The sequence below is a fragment of the Onthophagus taurus genome, chromosome 10 (assembly GCF_036711975.1).
Source record: "Onthophagus taurus isolate NC chromosome 10, IU_Otau_3.0, whole genome shotgun sequence".
NCBI classification, from domain to species: domain Eukaryota; kingdom Metazoa; phylum Arthropoda; class Insecta; order Coleoptera; family Scarabaeidae; genus Onthophagus; species Onthophagus taurus.
In genome coordinates, this window is record NC_091975.1 from 2,501 (window position 1) to 19,275 (window position 16,775).

Sequence of the window (16,775 nt, forward strand, 5' to 3'; positions counted from 1 at the left end):
CAACCCTGCCCTGCCGCAACCCAACCCTGCCCTGCCGCAACCCAACCCTGCCCTGCCGCAACCCAACCCTGCCCTGCCGCAACCCAACCCTGCCCTGCCGCAACCCAACCCTGCCCTGCCGCAACCCAACCCTGCCCTGCCGCAACCCAACCCTGCCCTGCCGCAACCCAACCCTGCCCTGCCGCAACCCAACCCTGCCCTGCCGCAACCCAACCCTGCCCTGCCGCAACCCAACCCTGCCCTGCCGCAACCCAACCCTGCCCTGCCGCAACCCAACCCTGCCCTGCCGCAACCCAACCCTGCCCTGCCGCAACCCAACCCTGCCCTGCCGCAACCCAACCCTGCCCTGCCGCAACCCAACCCTGCCCTGCCGCAACCCAACCCTGCCCTGCCGCAACCCAACCCTGCCCTGCCGCAACCCAACCCTGCCCTGCCGCAACCCAACCCTGCCCTACCGCAACCCAACCCTGCCCTACCGCAAGTCTCTTTGTACTTAAAAAAAAAGCGAAATTACTACTCACATCCGGTATAACCGGAAGTACAAAATGAATGATTTCATGTCGTAATAATCCGTTTTAACGGCCTAAATATGCATTCCAAATGGTTTTCTTATATCACTAATAATAAAAAAAAAATTGGGGGTTAGCCACTTCTGAGGGACATCCGGTATACAGGATAGTAGGAGTCACTTCGTTTGGAACTAATTGTGGAATAGCTCCTGGTGTTTATACAAGAATTTCGCATTATTATATACCTACCTTTGATTGAAAAAATTGTATGGCCTAATTAAAAATAAAAAATAAATTATAACTTTATTTACCTTAACAAATCCATGAAAGCGTATCAAATTTTAAGAAAAAACAATTTAAACTTAAATTATTCATTCTTATGCACGCCCACTTTAAATTATTCTTTTATCAAGGTAACTCCTCGGTGTGTTCACTCAGTTTTCGACCATGCGGTTTGTTATTAACATCTTCGTAATCATTATTCTGGCGACATCGTGCGTCACAACTCAAGGTAATCAACACTTTCATGTAAAAAAATTTATCAAAAAATAATTCGTTTAGAAATCGGCGAACAATGTATTCTAAACGATGGGTCATCAGGCGTTTGCAAACTAATTTTTGAATGTGTTTCCGCTCAAAATGATTTGAAACTAAAAATTAGACCGAAACACTGTGGATGGAATGGAATGAATCCGATTGTGTGTTGCAAACAAACTTCTATTTTAGGTAGCAGATCGTCGAAAAGTGAAGAAAGTAAGTTTGAAAAAACGATTAAATTACAAGATAATTTTATTTATTTATTAAGAATGTATTCGTGAATATTCTAATTTGGATATTACAACAACTATAACAACAACAACAACGACTACTACAACTACATCTAAATATCCGGTGTATTTTGCTGTTGGAGGGGTAAACGCGGCAATTGCGGAGTTTCCCCATATGGCTTTATTAGGATATGGAACAGAAACTAAAGAATATCAATGTGGAGGAAGCTTGATTAGTGACCAATTTATTTTAACAGCAGCTCATTGTTTACAATCAAGGGATTTGTAAGTTTATTTTCTTATGTCATGCAACCAAGTATACACGTAACTTGACCTTCAAAATATAACAACATTAACTTTTTGTGTTTTTTATAGAGGCCCAGTTTCTGCAGTAGTTTTAGGTGATTTAGATACTGGAACGTCTTTTGACCATGCAGAACCACAACATTTTTCAGTAATTGAAACATTTCCACATCCGGATTATGATTACGCAACATTTTATAACGATATAGCCTTAATAAAATTGGATCGACCTGCTATTTTTACATTATATGTAAAACCAGCTTGTATTCAAACGAAACACGATCTACAACACGATAATTTGTCGGCGACCGGTTGGGGTGCTCTCGAGTTTGGAGGTTCTATGTACAATTATTTACAAAAAGTTAACTTAAATAATCTGCCGATAAAAAATTGTTTGAAAACTTATGGCCCTCAAAGTAGATTACCACAAGGTTTTAACGAAACAATTCAAATTTGTGGTGGCAATCTTCAAGCAAGAATGGATACGTGTCAAGGCGATTCAGGAGGTCCGCTACAACTTAAAATTAAAGATTTTCCACTTACATATAGAATAGTGGGGATTACTTCTTTTGGAAGTAATTGTGGATTAGTTCCTGGTGTTTATACGAGAGTTTCACAGTATGATTCTTGGATTGAATCGGTTGTTTGGCCATAATAATGATTTTTTTTATTATTTTTATAAATAAAGAATGATTAAATTGCTGTTAGTCTTATTTATTTACTAAATCTCAAAAGTGTTCACAAGGAAATTAAAATTGCCTTATTTTAAAAAAATGTATTAATAAATCTTGTTTGTAATTTGAACAATCATCATACAATACATCACACTGTTCACAGAGAAATTAAAATTTATTTACTGATTCCAAACATTGTCTTCTATCCATGTAACATATGCGGAAACTCTTGTATACAATCCAGGAACTAATCCACAATATTTTCCAACCGAAACAATCCCCACCACTTTATAAACAATTGGATTACTCTGAATGATTCTTTGTAGAGGTCCACCAGAATCTCCTTGACAAGTATCTCTACCACCCACAAAACTTCCCGCGCAAATTTGAGTATCATCAGCAATCCCTCGTAGTAAATTAAAAGCTGGTTTATAAGTAACATCACAATCTTTTTTGGCGTACACATGCAAATTAACTTTTTGTAGAAAACTATGAATATCAGAACCAAAAGATAAAGCGCCCCAACCGGTAGCTTTTAAAGTAACATTTTCAAAAGAATATTTAGTTTGAATACAAGCAGGACGAACAAAATCACTAAATTTTACAGGTTTCTCTAATTTTAACAATGCAATGTCGTGGTAATGAGATGTTGATGTGTATTCTTGATAAGGTATCGTTTTGGATATTTTATATTGTTGGGGATCCGCTACGTCTTTTGTGCTATAAATATCCAAGTCGCCTAAACGAACGAATTTTACATCCCCACTACGAAAAAGAATTAATTATTTTCTTAAAAATCAAATAAAAAAGAATTAAATTACAATTCGCTCGAATAAAGACAATGGGCTGCTGTTAAAACAAATTGTTCGCTAATTAAAGTACCTCCACATTTCCATTCGGTGCTGTTTTCATTTCCATAACCCAAAATTGCCTAAAATGAGGAGTGTAAGAAAAATAGAAAAATTAATTGATTTTTTAAACCATGTGAGGAAATTCTTTAGGGACTGCATCTTCTCCGCCTGTTATGAGAGGATCCTCATCTCTTTCGACTCCAAATTTTAGTTTGCTGTACTCAACACATTCTAAATTTCATTTTTAATAAAATTAAATAAATTTACATTTTATCCTTACTTTGTTCACTTTTTCTTAAATCACTTCTTTTATCTTCTTGGGCACAACAAACGATCGGTTGCAAATCTTGAAACGAACATATCTTTGGTTTAATTTGTTTTTTAAGTTGATCGAAAGCCCCAGGGCATTCCGTAAAAAGTTTGCAGACGCCTTTGCTCTCATTATCAAGCTCACACGTTTCTAATGAGAATAAAATTTGTTATGAGACAAGATTTTAGTTATGTTAATTGACAAATCTTACCTTGAAAATTCCCGAGGTTAATAAGTCCTAGGAAAAGTAAAGATGTTACTACCAGTTTTAGAGACATCTCAACCGCAACTGGTTTGTGATAATTTATGCATGTAATTTCATAGGTTGCCTAATAGATAATTTTATTTACGTGTATGATAATAACAAAGTCTTGGAATTAAAATTAGATTATAATTATAAGTGTAAAATTTGTTTATTTCAAAGTATTTAAACGGTGCACAAGATCGTAAAATAGGAAATAATGTATAATAATAAAAAATATTTTTTTTTATTTATTACAGCATTTATTTATTACTACTTTAAGGTAGCGTTGTAATTCAAATCCAACATTGTTGGTTGTTATATACGGTGTTGGGTAGATGGCGCTAGCGGTAAAGCTAATAAAGAAGAGACCAATATGATATAGAAATAGTAAAAATTACAATATGTAAGGTCCGTTGAGTATTGGCAAGGTCCGTTAAGTAAACAACTACTGTATAAGCTTATCCAACTGCCTATGAACGCTGTTGTTATGAACGTATCCCCTCCGCAAAGGCCTTGTTGTGACGTCATTTCAAGAATTGTCATTTCTGTTTTCATTTATATACGTAAACCAACACAAACTCTTTATTTCTTGAGTTTAATAACACTTGTTTAATTTTTAAATAATTATTAACATAAATATTATTATTATATTATATCATATTATGTTATATTTTTCCTCCAATGATGTCAAGTTGTTCGAATTGGATTACCTTATAACTTATAAAACATAAGCAATACTCAACGAACCTTAAATATTATTATTATATTAACATATATATTATATCGATACTACAATAAGAATACTACTTTACCGACATTTTTCATAATAACATTTAAAAACATTAAAAATTAAATTAAATAAAATTTAAGAGAAAGAAACGTCTATTTAATTAATTACTTTAGCATAATGAATGCACCAATTTATAATTATAATATTATAAGTTTCTAAGGGCGATAACAAGATATTTATAAATGTATTTGTTGGTATAATCGGGAACTGTTTTTAACTGTCAAATTTGACAGTGATTTCCGCTAAGATGTTTAGATCCCGGTTATTGACATAGAATTTTTTTAATAAAAACTATCTCTTGATTGTATGTACAACAGTAATTGTGATAATTTTACTTAATTATTTTTAAAATAAAATGGATATATTCAGTATTGTATTTTTAACAACCGTTTCATTATTGTTCGGTATAATTCTAACATTGGTTGTGCAGTATTATGTGTTAGTGAAGTGTTTCAACAAGAATCCCTTGGCTGAGAAGCCGGAAAAGTTGAGAGAAGAAGTCTTCAGCTTACCCGAGGTAATTGCTGTAATGTTTTTTAGGTTGCTATTTAAACAACTTGATTGTTTTAGGGTTTAAAACGAGATATAGACGCTGTTGACAAAAAGTCTGATTCAAGCTTGCCCATAAGTTTAATGTTACAATTTCTATTTTATGAATTACGACATACAGAGTCAGTTAAAAGGTGGCTTTATAAAAAGCTTTCATTAGAATTCGATGAGTTACTTCATAAAACTACAGTCGGAAAGTTTTTCGATGCAATTAAAATAAGTGATATGAACATTGGATCTCAATTCCCAGATATACAACATATAGCTTTAGAAGATGTTAAGTTAGATAAAACTGATGGACACATAGAAACCCTTAATGTAGCCATAGATATAGAATATGCTGGAAATTTTATGCTTTCGATCGATGCCAAGATGAAATTTGGTAAAACGGCTTATTTATCAATTAAATTAAAGAAAGTGTGCGGGAAAGCTAGGTTACAATTTACAAGGATTCCTTATACCCATTGGTCGATAAGTTTTTATAATGACCCCGTTCTTGAATTAGCGGTTGAATCACATTTTCAAGGGAGACAACTTCAGGCGAATATAACCGGCCTAATTATGCATCAAATCAAAAAAGCTATACGCAGAAAACATACTTTACCTAATTATAAAATTAGATATAAACCATTTTTTGTAAAGACTGATCCCGGACAATTAGATAACGAGGACAGCGAAATCATACCCCAAGGACAATTAGAAATGAATTGTCTCGACGTAACCAGACTTTCATATACATCTGATATAATAAACGTTTATTGTACATTTACAGTAGATTCAGTACCTTATATAAGTTTGTATACAAAAGAAAACGTAACTTACTTAGTTCTTGAATTAACATTAACAAAAGTACGTCATCAACATTTAGGTGTAATTTTTAAACAAGAACAAACAGGAGTTTTCGTCGATTCAATAACACCATTAACACCCGCTGCTATAGCCGGTTTAAAAGCCGGAGATATGCTTTTAGCCATCGAAAATAAAAATGTAAATAATGTTGCAAATGTTGCCAAATTAATAAAAGCTATATCAAGCGTGAATATAACGCTTAAAGTTGAACGAACAGTTCAAGATTACGTATTTAAAACGAAATCGAAATATGATAAAAATGAAAAACTTGAAATGAGTTCTAAAATTGTTAACACCCCATCAAGCATTGACGATCTTGAACTGGAAACGAATTCGGAAAGTTTAGAATTGATGGTTTCAAAGAAAAAAAGTGACACAAAAGTTCCTAAAATACTTGCTGGAAATGAAAATATGTCGAAATTCGCGCAAACAATCGGCAATTTTACGCTAAGAAAACGGAAACAATCCGTTGAAAGAACGTCAAATGATAACAGTACGAAAACAACGCCGAACGCATCAAGTCCAGGAACGCCACAACATTCCCTAAAACATTGTATCTCAATCCCAAGTACGATTTTATTGAATAAGAAACATTCCATTGCCGAATTACCCGAAATTGTTCGAACCGATTTAGAAACGCAAGATGTGGAGATTTTATCAAGTGTAAATGAGTGTATTAAAGGAAAGGAATTAAGTGTGGGCAGTTTGATTTCTTTTAATGATGATATTGTATTTTCGTTAAAAGAGAAACATAAATATTTAAATATAAACGTTTGGGGTATTAATGGGAGTAGAAATGAAATTCTTTTGGGATATACCAATATATCGTTAAGTGAAATATTAAATGAATGTTGTAATTCGATGTTGGGGCAATATATGAGAACTTATTCTTTTTTACCACCTACTAATATTCCACCTACAAAGTAAGTATAATTTATTTCCAAAAAAACTCAAAAGTTACAGGTCTCTACATAACACATCAATCTTGTTTTGTTTTATAAAAATAAGATATCTATATATATATACAATATACAACGAATAGACAGTCAAAATTCTTTTCCTCATTTAGAATTGTTAGATTATTCAAAGTAGTAGACTCGAAATCACTGTGAATAAATATTGCAACTCCTCCTCTTTCAAAGAAAGTTCTGCTAAAAGATGCAACCAGAAAGAAATTTTTAAAAGTTATCAAATTGAGTTTCTCTTTTTTCAACCAATGTTCACTTATACATACAATTTTTATATTGTACATTGACATTGTTGCAGTACAACTTTCAATCTTTTTCAAATGAAATTTCTCTTTTATAAAATAACAATTAAAAAATGACGATAAAGTAGTGCACGATTTTATCATAATTATGTCAAACTTTAAAAACTTTTATTAATTGTAGTTTATTTAATTTTTGTAGTTCTACTCATCCATTAATGGCCCATTCAGGTTTTGAGCACGTTTTTTGTTATGGTGATATTCTTTTATCGTTCGTATGGAATCACGATGAAGATAACGTTGAAGTTCGACCAAAAATAATTCCGGATAACATTGAAACGAAACCCAACATTATAACTGGTACGGTTAAACACGACTTTATACGGACACAATTTCATAGAACCACTCATTGTGATTTTTGTACAAAAAAGGTATAAATTTAATTTTTGTTTTACCTATAAGATTTGATTTTTAAGTTTATTTTAGATCTGGTTAAAAGATGCCGTTCAATGCCGTCAATGTGGTTTATGTTGCCATAAGAAATGTATAACAAAATGCCAAGTAAGCACGGATTGTGTGCAAAGTGATATTGTTATAAAAACGGATGGAATCGAAAGTGACATATCAATTAAGGATGTAATTGTTCAGGATGATTTATCTGGATTGGATAAATCCGATACAGATAGTTCCGGTGAATTAAAAAGTAGTTGTAATTTAAAACGCGTCAACAGTGCTAATAATTTAACTATACCAGGTAGAAACAATAAAAATATTTTATTAAAGTTTTAGCACCAAACATTTCTATTCGCTTCTTTTATTCCCCACAAATTATTTCTTTTAGGTTCTCATGTTACAACTTGTCAATCACGTAGCTTGCCACCATCACCACAACACACGCCTAGCCGCAAACAATCTCTCGTCGATACAAATCCGTTCATTTTATGTCCTGCTGTCTTAGATGACGTCTTCAAAAATCCAACGGAAGCAGCTGAATGCGTTTCGCAACTTCTCGATCATATTTTGTTATGTCCGAGTGATGAATCCCTTATGGATGCTGCCAAAGATACTGGTAAACAACTTTACGCCACCGTTCCAATGGAAGAAAAAGTTGATAAGATTAATACGATGGTGAGATGTGATAAAAATAAAAATGTATGACGTAAATTTATTTTTTTTAGATGGGCGAATTAAAGAAAGTGTTTGATATTGTTACAATGGAACACGCAAATTTATCAAAACAATTAAATTCTGAAGAATCAGAAGTGGAAAAGACGAGATTAGCTTTTATGATGGGTAAAGCTGATGCAAAAATGCACGCGATATCAGCTTTAATGCTGCATTATTGTACAAGTTTACAACAATCTCAAGAAAAAATTGTTTAAATCGTCGTTGTATTTAGAAAAAAAAACATTAGTAGGTTGTGGTTTCTTCAATTATGTTTGTTGTTTCCCATAGAAACGTTTTTATTGGTTTCTATTTATAATTTTTGCTTATAGGATAGGTATTCTAACAGTTATAAGTCACTACAATTAAACGATTTGCACTAATAAAAGAGTAAAAAGAAAATTTTTGAACACAGTATTAATTTATTTATATTAATTAACCTTTCAGTACACGCTACTTACGCAGTTCTCGTTAAAGTAGTACTTTTATTTATTTGTTTTATTTCACAAGTATTAATATTTATTAGAATTGTTATAATTAATATCGAATGTTTGTGTTCATTTAAATATTCTCATAAAACAGCAAGCGAACAAAATTAGAAATTTAAAAAGGTCGCGCTCGTGTATTGAAAGGTTAAGATAGATTATTTATATTTAGAGAAAAAAAGGAAATGAAAGATACTCTAGTCAATTATATTTTAATTACTATTTTTCTTATAAAAATCTCATTTATAGCACATCTTTTTATGGTTCTTTTTTTCTATAATGACAATTGCTGATGTGATTGTTTAAAAGTCCTAATTTGTTGTAAATTATTTTTTGTGTTGAAAAGATTGTCCCATTTATAATTATTAAAGTAACACCAAAAATAATGGGACCACAAGACTTTTAACAATTCCATTTAATGCATATTAATTATAAAAGCGTTTTCTATTTATTATATTTCTTATTTGTATCTATACCTAAATTATTTAATGAGCGTATTGTTCATTGTGATAAAAAAAATAATAAAAAATATTAAAAAAAAAATTTATAATTTATTCATCTTGGGAATTTTGAGATAAATCGTATTTAACGGTATATATTTGTTTAACTTTTTCAATCTCGTTTGCCCACTGTACTTTCCATCTTTCCAATCGTTCCACATTTTCACTATCCTCAGTTTGTAACGCTAAAAGAATATACAACCTTTCTACTTCATACGCATTAACAGCATTTCCAATATCGATTAAATCATCAGTTACATCATACTCGGAGCTTTTAACGAACGAAGTAAAAGAAGAAGATACGTCGTCAAATTCATATTTTTTTTTTACTTTTTCGCGAAATTTATTTAAATTTATGCATGCTGTCGGTGTTTCACTCGTTTTTGAATTTAAGCTCTCTTCTAATTTTACTATTCCTTTTGCAAACGTTTCGAGAAATTCTTCACCTCTCGAATACTCTTCTTGTAGTTGATTCACATTGGTTTCTTCGTTAAACATTGTATAAGCTTCTGTTGCTAAGCTTGCGTATTCTTCTAACGTTGATTTAAACGTTTTTTGCATATCTTTTAGATCACACTGCATTTAAAAAAATAAGAACAAAATAAATTAATAAAATTTAGATACTTAACAGTACAAAACTCTAAAGATGGTAAAAATATATTTCTCCACTCATCGAAAAACCCATTCATTTCTTCATCCAACTCATCCAAAAGACATTGATTTTTTGGATTTCCGTGTAAAACCAATAATTTCTTATGAATATTATCGAAAATATCGTTTTGTTTGAAATTAACTTCACCGAGACGTTTTATGAATAATCGATGAATCTCTTTAATTTCTTTGGTCATTTTGTTTTTGTACTCTTCCAATAATCGTTTACAGATTACTTTTATAAACAAACTGGTTTCGTTTAATTTCGTTATAAACAATTGTAATTCTTGTAACCAAAACATTTCAGATTGAACGTAATAATAAACATATGTTGGTAAATTTGTTGCTACAAAATCATCATATGATGGCAAAATTTTATTTTCAGTGATAAAGCTTTTAGGTTCGTTTTGTTCATAAAATATCTAAAAAAAATATCAAGAACAAATATGTATAATAACTAAAATATAAGTAGATAATGTTAAAGTAATTAAATATTTCTAGAAAATCATGTATGTAACGCCATTTAGTGGTAGGTAGTCTTTTGAATGTTACGCGCGTTGCTATGTTCGGACCGTATACAAGCTGTCATTTTTTAGTTTTTAAGTAGAGTAACCAATAGAGTAGCAACAACGTCTTCGAACATACTTCGTGTTGTGTTTAATAGTGTCAAGTTAATAGTTAGATATAGTTATAATATATAATAATATTAGTTATACTCTGTTTTTAAACCAGGAGGAGTATTTTAAATTTGTCACCAGATTGACCTTGCACGTGATTGGTTGAATGCGAGGAAGGTTCACACACAGGCAATTTTGAATTTGAAGGTTAGGTAATTGATAATTCGACAGTTTCGTGTCATTATTGTATATTTTGTGTTCTTAAACCCTTTTTTATTATATTTTGAAATAAATACACTCATAACTTCAATGTTAATTTGTATGTATAGTGTTGACGATAACAAACGAAAATAAATACAATAATAAGTAAATAAATAAATAATAATTATTAATTTAAATTTACCGCCAAAATATCTAGTGATATTTTCTGGTGATTTTTTCCAGTGTAAATCTGACTTTCGCGTTTACTCCTCCTGGTTTAAAAACAGAGTATAGTTCTAGTGCAAGTGTTAGTTCTAGTTTTAATTGTTATTCAGTGCTAAGTTGTATATTTTTAAGTTTCGGGTTTAGCCCTCTGTCTTCAGACGCTGAATGTTAGGTAAGGTTAGTTTTGTTTACAAACATTAATTATACCATGAAGTATTCTTTGGCAATTATAGCGTGAAGTTTTCTTTTGTAATGTCAATTATAGCGTGAAGGAATGTTCGGTAAGGTTAGTTTTGTTTACAAACATTAATTATACCATGAAGTTTTCTTTGGCAATTAGTAATGGCAATTATAGCGTGAAGTTATCTTTTGTAATGTCAATTATAGCGTGAAGGAATGTGAGGTAAGGTTAGTTTTGTTTACAAACATTAATTATACCATGAAGTATTCTTTGGCAATTAGTAATGGCAATTATAGCGTGAAGTTTTCTTTTGTAATGTCAATTATAGCGTGAAGGAATGTTCGGTAAGGTTAGTTTTGTTTACAAACATTAATTATACCTTGAAGTTTTCTTTGGCAATTTGTAATGGCAATTATAGCGTGAAGTTTTCTTTTGTAATGTCAATTATAGCGTGAAGGAATGTGAGGTAAGGTTAGTTTTGTTTACAAACATTAATTATACCATGAAGTTTTCTTTGGCAATTAGTAATGGCAATTATAGCGTGAAGTTTTCTTTTGTAATGTCAATTATAGCGTGAAGGAATGTTCGGTAAGGTTAGTTTTGTTTACAAACATTAATTATACCATGAAGTTTTCTTTGGCAATTAGTAATGGCAATTATAGCGTGAAGTTATCTTTTGTAATGTCAATTATAGCGTGAAGGAATGTGAGGTAAGGTTAGTTTTGTTTACAAACATTAATTATACCATGAAGTATTCTTTGGCAATTAGTAATGGCAATTATAGCGTGAAGTTTTCTTTTGTAATGTCAATTATAGCGTGAAGGAATGTTCGGTAAGGTTAGTTTTGTTTACAAACATTAATTATACCTTGAAGTTTTCTTTGGCAATTTGTAATGGCAATTATAGCGTGAAGTTTTCTTTTGTAATGTCAATTATAGCGTGAAGGAATGTGAGGTAAGGTTAGTTTTGTTTACAAACATTAATTATACCATGAAGTTTTCTTTGGCAATTAGTAATGGCAATTATAGCGTGAAGTTTTCTTTTGTAATGTCAATTATAGCGTGAAGGAATGTTAGGTAAGGTTAGTTTTGTTTACAAACATTAATTATACCTTGAAGTTTTCTTTGGCAATTATACTCTGTTTTTAAACCAGGAGGAGTATTTTAAATTTGTCACCAGATTGACCTTGCACGTGATTGGTTGAATGCGAGGAAGGTTCACACACAGGCAATTTTGAATTTGAAGGTTAGGTTATTGACAATTCGACAGTTTCCTGTCATTGTTGTAAATTTTGTGTTCTTAAACCCTTCTTTATTATATTTTGAAATAAATACACTCATAACTTTAATGTTAATTTGTATGTTTAGTGTTGACGATAACAAACGAAAATAAATACAATAATAAGTAAATAAATAAATAATAATAATTATTAATTTAAATTTACCGCCAAAATATCTAGTGATATTTTCTGGTGATTTTTCCTAGTGTAAATCTGACTTTCGCGTTTACTCCTCCTGGTTTAAAAACAGAGTATAGATATAATAACAGTTATAGTTAGATTGTTGTAAATATGTATTGCTAAAAATCAAATATACTTCAAATATTACTAATACCAACTTTAAAAAATTTAAACACAAAATTCATAAATAAGAATGTCAAATTAAAAAAAAATTGGCTTTCAGTTTAAAAAACCGTTTAATATTTTTTTTTGTTAATAATGGCAGGACGTGGTTTAGAGATACATAAAGAATTTGCTTTAAAAGGAGCAGTAGAAAAAGAAGATCGTTTAAGATTGGCGTGGTTTCGAAAAAATGAGGAGAAGCTGACGGAATCTGCAAACGCGCCATTACAGCGTCAAGTTCCGGCGGAACTTAAAGAAGATTTACGAAACCATCGAAGAGAATATCATAACAATAAAGAGTTCCGGCCGAAAGTTCATATTGGAGATCCGGATCCACCTTTGGTTGATCCAAACGCTTTTTACCACGTTATGAAACCAATCGATCCCGCCGTTGTAAAATTACTGTATGGTAGTGGAAGATATAATCGAATTGCTTATTTAAAGGAAAGAGTAAAAACAATTCCGGATAAACGTTTTTATTTACCGGAAACGACAAATTTTACTTACGGTTGGAATATGTGGGAATGTGCGAAAGATAAACCTAATTATGGATTTGGAAGGTGTCAAGTTATTAGGGATTCCTTTTACAGGAGATTTAACGTTGGAAAAGATCCCGATTGGTACACTTATCCTGCTAAATTAAGTCCAACTGTTTGTAATTAATTTACCTTGGAAGCTTCTTGGATGGTTTTGAAGGAGTTTTGTATTAAAAATTGATTCTTCCCTAAAAAGGTTTCTTCATCTTGGATCGGTTCATAATCAAAAATTTGTTGCGAATAATTTGGAGGATTTAAATGAATAAATTTCCCTAAAAAAAATTACTTTTAATTAATAAAAAAAGAAATTTAATTGTTAAGCTTTACCATCATCTTCTTGAGATGGTCTCGTAAATCTCTTTCGTAATAGCGTCGTTTCTTTTAACATAACCCTTATTAATCTTCTAAACTCATGAATTCTAGTTGCATCTTTAACAAAAGGTTCAGATTTCTCTTTTACATCATCTATTAAACCAAAAAGCGATTTCCGGTGACATTTCAATAAATAAGCTTCTCTTCCAATATCAGAATGAACTTCTTTGTGAGTATTTACCATTAGGTCGTAGTATTCAAGTTCAATTCGGTATTTTTCTAACCTAATTTTAAAAATTATTTTAACTTAATTTAAATTATAATTAAAATCGTACATTTTACTCGTCGCCGTTTGAATGGAATTAACTCGTGATAAACATTTATGTAATATTCCCGAGCTTTTCTTAAAAACACCTTTTAATTTCTTTTTAAATCCTTTTTCTAATTTACTCAAAGCAGATGCGGCGGTTTTAACTTCTTCCGGGTGAAAATTACCGTAGTTTTCAAACGTTTTCATTGAAGATATAAAAGTGAAATTTGATTTTAAAATTATTCCAATTTGATCTTTACATTTTGTATGAAAAGTTTCATCTAACTCTTTTAAAGTTTTGGTACATTTTTCGGTTAGACCATTATATACAACAATTTCTCCTAAAATTTGGCGACTATTTTTAGCCTCAGGTAATTTTAATTGTGTTGTTTTGGATTTTTCGGTGAAATCATCAACTTCTTTATCGTAATTTTCTTGGTAAGTATTGAAAAATGTGGAAAAATTATCAATTTGTTTTGTAATTCCTGCTGTATGACTTTCAAATCTTTGAGTGTGTTCTTTTAATTCAGCTAATCTTACGTTATATAACACCGGTTGTAGCCTGTTGTATCTACTTTTATGTATTATATTCTGCGAAATATTTTTGCGTAAATTAAACTTTTCGCGTTCTTGTTCAATCCAAAGTCTCGACGCTTTACTACATTCTTCATCGCAATAATTAAGATATGCCTCTATCGTTGAGTACAACCTAAAATTTAAATCACAATTTTAATTAATCACTTAAATTTGATTATTTACTTCGATCTCCAAGCTTTTATATCCAAAAATTCGTTTTCGTATAAATCAAGTTCATCTTGCATCACGCTAATTCTGTCAAACTCATCATTTTCTATCTCTTCTTCTTCTTCATTAGCTCGAAATGATTCGTTAACGGTCAAAAAATTAATTAACTCTGCTTTATGTAGTTCACCTTCAACGGTTACCAACTTCAACAATTTATCTTCCATAACTTTTGATTCTTTTTCATAATTTGCGTTGTACATTTCATTGATGGTGTCTAAGCTTTTCTTAAACATTGCTATACTTAAATTTAAATTTTCTTCGCATGGTTCTTGTCTTAACACATCCAAAGTTACATTTATATTTGCTTCCTCATTCTAAAAAAATTAATAAACTTGAACTGAATTTATTAATTGTTTTTAATCTTACTGAAAGATCTAAATAACTATTATCGGTGCATTTTCGGACATCTTTTACAACTAAACTTTGAGCTTCGTTCATTCTAAGAACATGAGCTTCCCATAAATTAGCAAAGGTGTTTAAAAACATAAAGGTAAGTTGAAGTTCTTTATGGAGTTCACTGGAAATAGCATCCCACATCGCTTGGAGTTTTTGAAGCATTTTTTGAAATTTTTTACCCATCTCGGCTATTGATGGGCAATAAATTTCCGGTGTAAAGATGTCTTCGGTTTTCGGATTATTACCGACTACCCCCAATTTTAGTATTTTCTCGGCGATTTCTTTCAAATCGGCAAAATAACTTTTAAAAACTGTTTGAATAGCCGTTCTAAAACTTTTTATTATATCTCTTGCACACCAATCTAAAAATAACAATGTAATTCTAACAAAAAAGAATTTCATTTTTACCAATTTGTTGTACAACAATTTGTACTTGATTAATCCAATCGTGTAATTCGCCCAAATCTAAATCGGTTAACTTGGTTCTTTTTAATAAATCGATTAATCTAGGATCTAATCGATACTTAGATTTCGTAGCTTCGAAAGTCTCGCCGAAAAGATTTTCTTCGCTAGAAAAGAAAAATTAATAAAGAATTTAAATTAAATTTTTAATCACTTCTTACTTTAATATTGTAAAAGCTGTCAATTTAATATAATTAATCCAATTCAATTTAATCATTTCGATTTCTTGTAATCTCATCCTAGTTTCGTTCTCTACATTTAAACTAAGCTTTAAATACAAATTTTGATACGATCTTAAATTATTCAAAGTGATCTCGTTAACATCTTGAATTTCCTGTACGAAAAACTCTTGTATTTCAAACGGAGTTTTATAACAAATCTCATTCAATCTTAAATAAGCAACTTGAAGAAACGTTTTGAATTCTTCGATTCTTTGATTTTCGCGTAATTTTAATTTGTCGATTAAAACAACAACTTTTTCACTTTCCAGTTTGTAAGTTTCCATTAATCCTTCGATGGCTTTATCAAAATGTTCTTGTTTTAAACATTGTTCGTTGTGAAAAGCAGCCCGTAAATTCGATAATGACTCATCCATATTTATTAACGAAGTTTCGAAATTCTTTTGGTATATATCTCCTAATAATCTTATTTCATCTTCTACGTTTGAATTAACATTAGCCATTTTCTCCCTCATCGTATCTAAAGTTGCTTCATGATCAGCTTCTTTCTTTATTAAAAGTTGATGGATTATTTTTGATTTCTTTTTGTTAACAACCCAATCCGATGGTAATCCTTTTATTATATCTTTCGTATCATCTTTTTTTGATCCCACTGCAATCGGTGGTAATTTTAAACAGTTTGAATTAATTTGTTTATGCGATAAGCAATGTTGTTGAATATTCTTTCTACGCAAAATGAGGCTGTCTTTTATTGCTGCGATCGTACGACCTCCTTCGGAATCTTCAGTTAAGGTTTCATCAATTGAATAATCGCTGTTTTCGGTTCCCTCTTCTTCTTGGACTTCATTTTGATCTAATGAAGAAGCAACGTTAAATCGAGAAGAGAGCATAAGAAGTTAAATAAGGTTTTAATTTATATTTGTCAACTTATTTTTGACATTAAATTGTGGGGTAATTGCAAATTGCAACTTTGGTACCCAAGGTTTTTACAAAATACACCTATAGTTCGTTTTTTTTTCTATAATACTTGTCAAGGTAAATTTCAAAACACAAATAAGTATTTAAGGTATATGTAAGG

At 31.1% G+C, this 16,775-nt stretch overlaps 5 protein-coding genes across 5 annotated transcripts; 3 read left to right on the forward strand and 2 right to left on the reverse strand.

Annotated features, from left to right (window-relative positions):
- The first annotated feature begins 924 nt into the window (after window positions 1-924).
- Window positions 925-2,281, forward strand: LOC111413347 (venom protease-like). The gene is made up of 4 exons (XM_023044274.2): window positions 925-1,020; window positions 1,071-1,262; window positions 1,315-1,561; window positions 1,652-2,281. Exons 1-4 carry the CDS (start codon window positions 957-959, stop codon window positions 2,232-2,234), a joined length of 1,086 nt encoding a protein of 361 aa, XP_022900042.2. The 5' UTR covers window positions 925-956; the 3' UTR covers window positions 2,235-2,281.
- Window positions 2,282-2,339: 58 nt separating this feature from the next.
- Window positions 2,340-4,298, reverse strand: LOC111413349 (venom protease-like). The gene is made up of 5 exons (XM_023044277.2): window positions 3,626-4,298; window positions 3,385-3,564; window positions 3,235-3,335; window positions 3,075-3,184; window positions 2,340-3,018 (listed from the first exon to the last, which is right to left on the reverse strand). Exons 1-5 carry the CDS (start codon window positions 3,690-3,692, stop codon window positions 2,433-2,435), a joined length of 1,044 nt encoding a protein of 347 aa, XP_022900045.2. The 5' UTR covers window positions 3,693-4,298; the 3' UTR covers window positions 2,340-2,432.
- Window positions 4,299-4,589: 291 nt separating this feature from the next.
- LOC111413336 (PDZ domain containing 8) lies at window positions 4,590-9,296 on the forward strand. Its single transcript, XM_023044262.2, has 6 exons — window positions 4,590-4,965; window positions 5,019-6,769; window positions 7,256-7,484; window positions 7,540-7,807; window positions 7,895-8,181; window positions 8,232-9,296. The coding sequence occupies exons 1-6, from the start codon at window positions 4,804-4,806 to the stop codon at window positions 8,433-8,435; spliced, it is 2,901 nt and encodes a 966-aa protein (XP_022900030.1). The 5' UTR covers window positions 4,590-4,803; the 3' UTR covers window positions 8,436-9,296.
- LOC111413371 (putative leucine-rich repeat-containing protein DDB_G0290503) lies at window positions 9,234-16,669 on the reverse strand. The gene is made up of 9 exons (XM_023044313.2): window positions 15,680-16,669; window positions 15,465-15,625; window positions 15,027-15,418; window positions 14,616-14,974; window positions 13,882-14,565; window positions 13,562-13,830; window positions 13,367-13,506; window positions 9,832-10,275; window positions 9,234-9,778 (listed from the first exon to the last, which is right to left on the reverse strand). The coding sequence occupies exons 1-9, from the start codon at window positions 16,585-16,587 to the stop codon at window positions 9,254-9,256; spliced, it is 3,882 nt and encodes a 1,293-aa protein (XP_022900081.1). The 5' UTR covers window positions 16,588-16,669; the 3' UTR covers window positions 9,234-9,253.
- LOC139431588 (protein SPMIP1-like) lies at window positions 12,735-13,373 on the forward strand. Its single transcript, XM_071199538.1, has one exon. The coding sequence runs from the start codon at window positions 12,795-12,797 to the stop codon at window positions 13,359-13,361; it is 567 nt and encodes a 188-aa protein (XP_071055639.1). The 5' UTR covers window positions 12,735-12,794; the 3' UTR covers window positions 13,362-13,373.
- Window positions 16,670-16,775: the final 106 nt, after the last annotated feature.

Bases quoted from the DNA above. Each gene is read 5' to 3' on its own strand.
- LOC111413347 (XM_023044274.2), top strand. From the start codon at position 957: ATGCGGTTTGTTATTAACATCTTCGTAATCATTATTCTGGCGACATCG. The intron at 1,263-1,314 runs GTAAGTTTGAAA...TTATTTATTAAG, and splicing joins ATCGTCGAAAAGTGAAGAAA to AATGTATTCGTGAATATTCT. The intron at 1,562-1,651 runs GTAAGTTTATTT...TGTTTTTTATAG, and splicing joins TGTTTACAATCAAGGGATTT to AGGCCCAGTTTCTGCAGTAG.
- LOC111413349 (XM_023044277.2), bottom strand. From the start codon at position 3,692: ATGTCTCTAAAACTGGTAGTAACATCTTTACTTTTCCTAGGACTTATT. The intron at 3,185-3,234 runs GTTTAAAAAATC...TCCTCATTTTAG, and splicing joins CTAAAGAATTTCCTCACATG to GCAATTTTGGGTTATGGAAA. The intron at 3,019-3,074 runs GTAATTTAATTC...TCTTTTTCGTAG, and splicing joins TGTCTTTATTCGAGCGAATT to TGGGGATGTAAAATTCGTTC.
- LOC111413336 (XM_023044262.2), top strand. From the start codon at position 4,804: ATGGATATATTCAGTATTGTATTTTTAACAACCGTTTCATTATTGTTC. The intron at 4,966-5,018 runs GTAATTGCTGTA...TGATTGTTTTAG, and splicing joins AAGTCTTCAGCTTACCCGAG to GGTTTAAAACGAGATATAGA. The intron at 8,182-8,231 runs GTGAGATGTGAT...TATTTTTTTTAG, and splicing joins TTGATAAGATTAATACGATG to ATGGGCGAATTAAAGAAAGT.
- LOC139431588 (XM_071199538.1), top strand. From the start codon at position 12,795: ATGGCAGGACGTGGTTTAGAGATACATAAAGAATTTGCTTTAAAAGGA.
- LOC111413371 (XM_023044313.2), bottom strand. From the start codon at position 16,587: ATGCTCTCTTCTCGATTTAACGTTGCTTCTTCATTAGATCAAAATGAA. The intron at 14,975-15,026 runs GTAAGATTAAAA...TAATTTTTTTAG, and splicing joins ATAGTTATTTAGATCTTTCA to AATGAGGAAGCAAATATAAA. The intron at 10,276-13,366 runs GTAAATTAATTA...TATTTTTTTTAG, and splicing joins CCATCCAAGAAGCTTCCAAG to ATATTTTATGAACAAAACGA.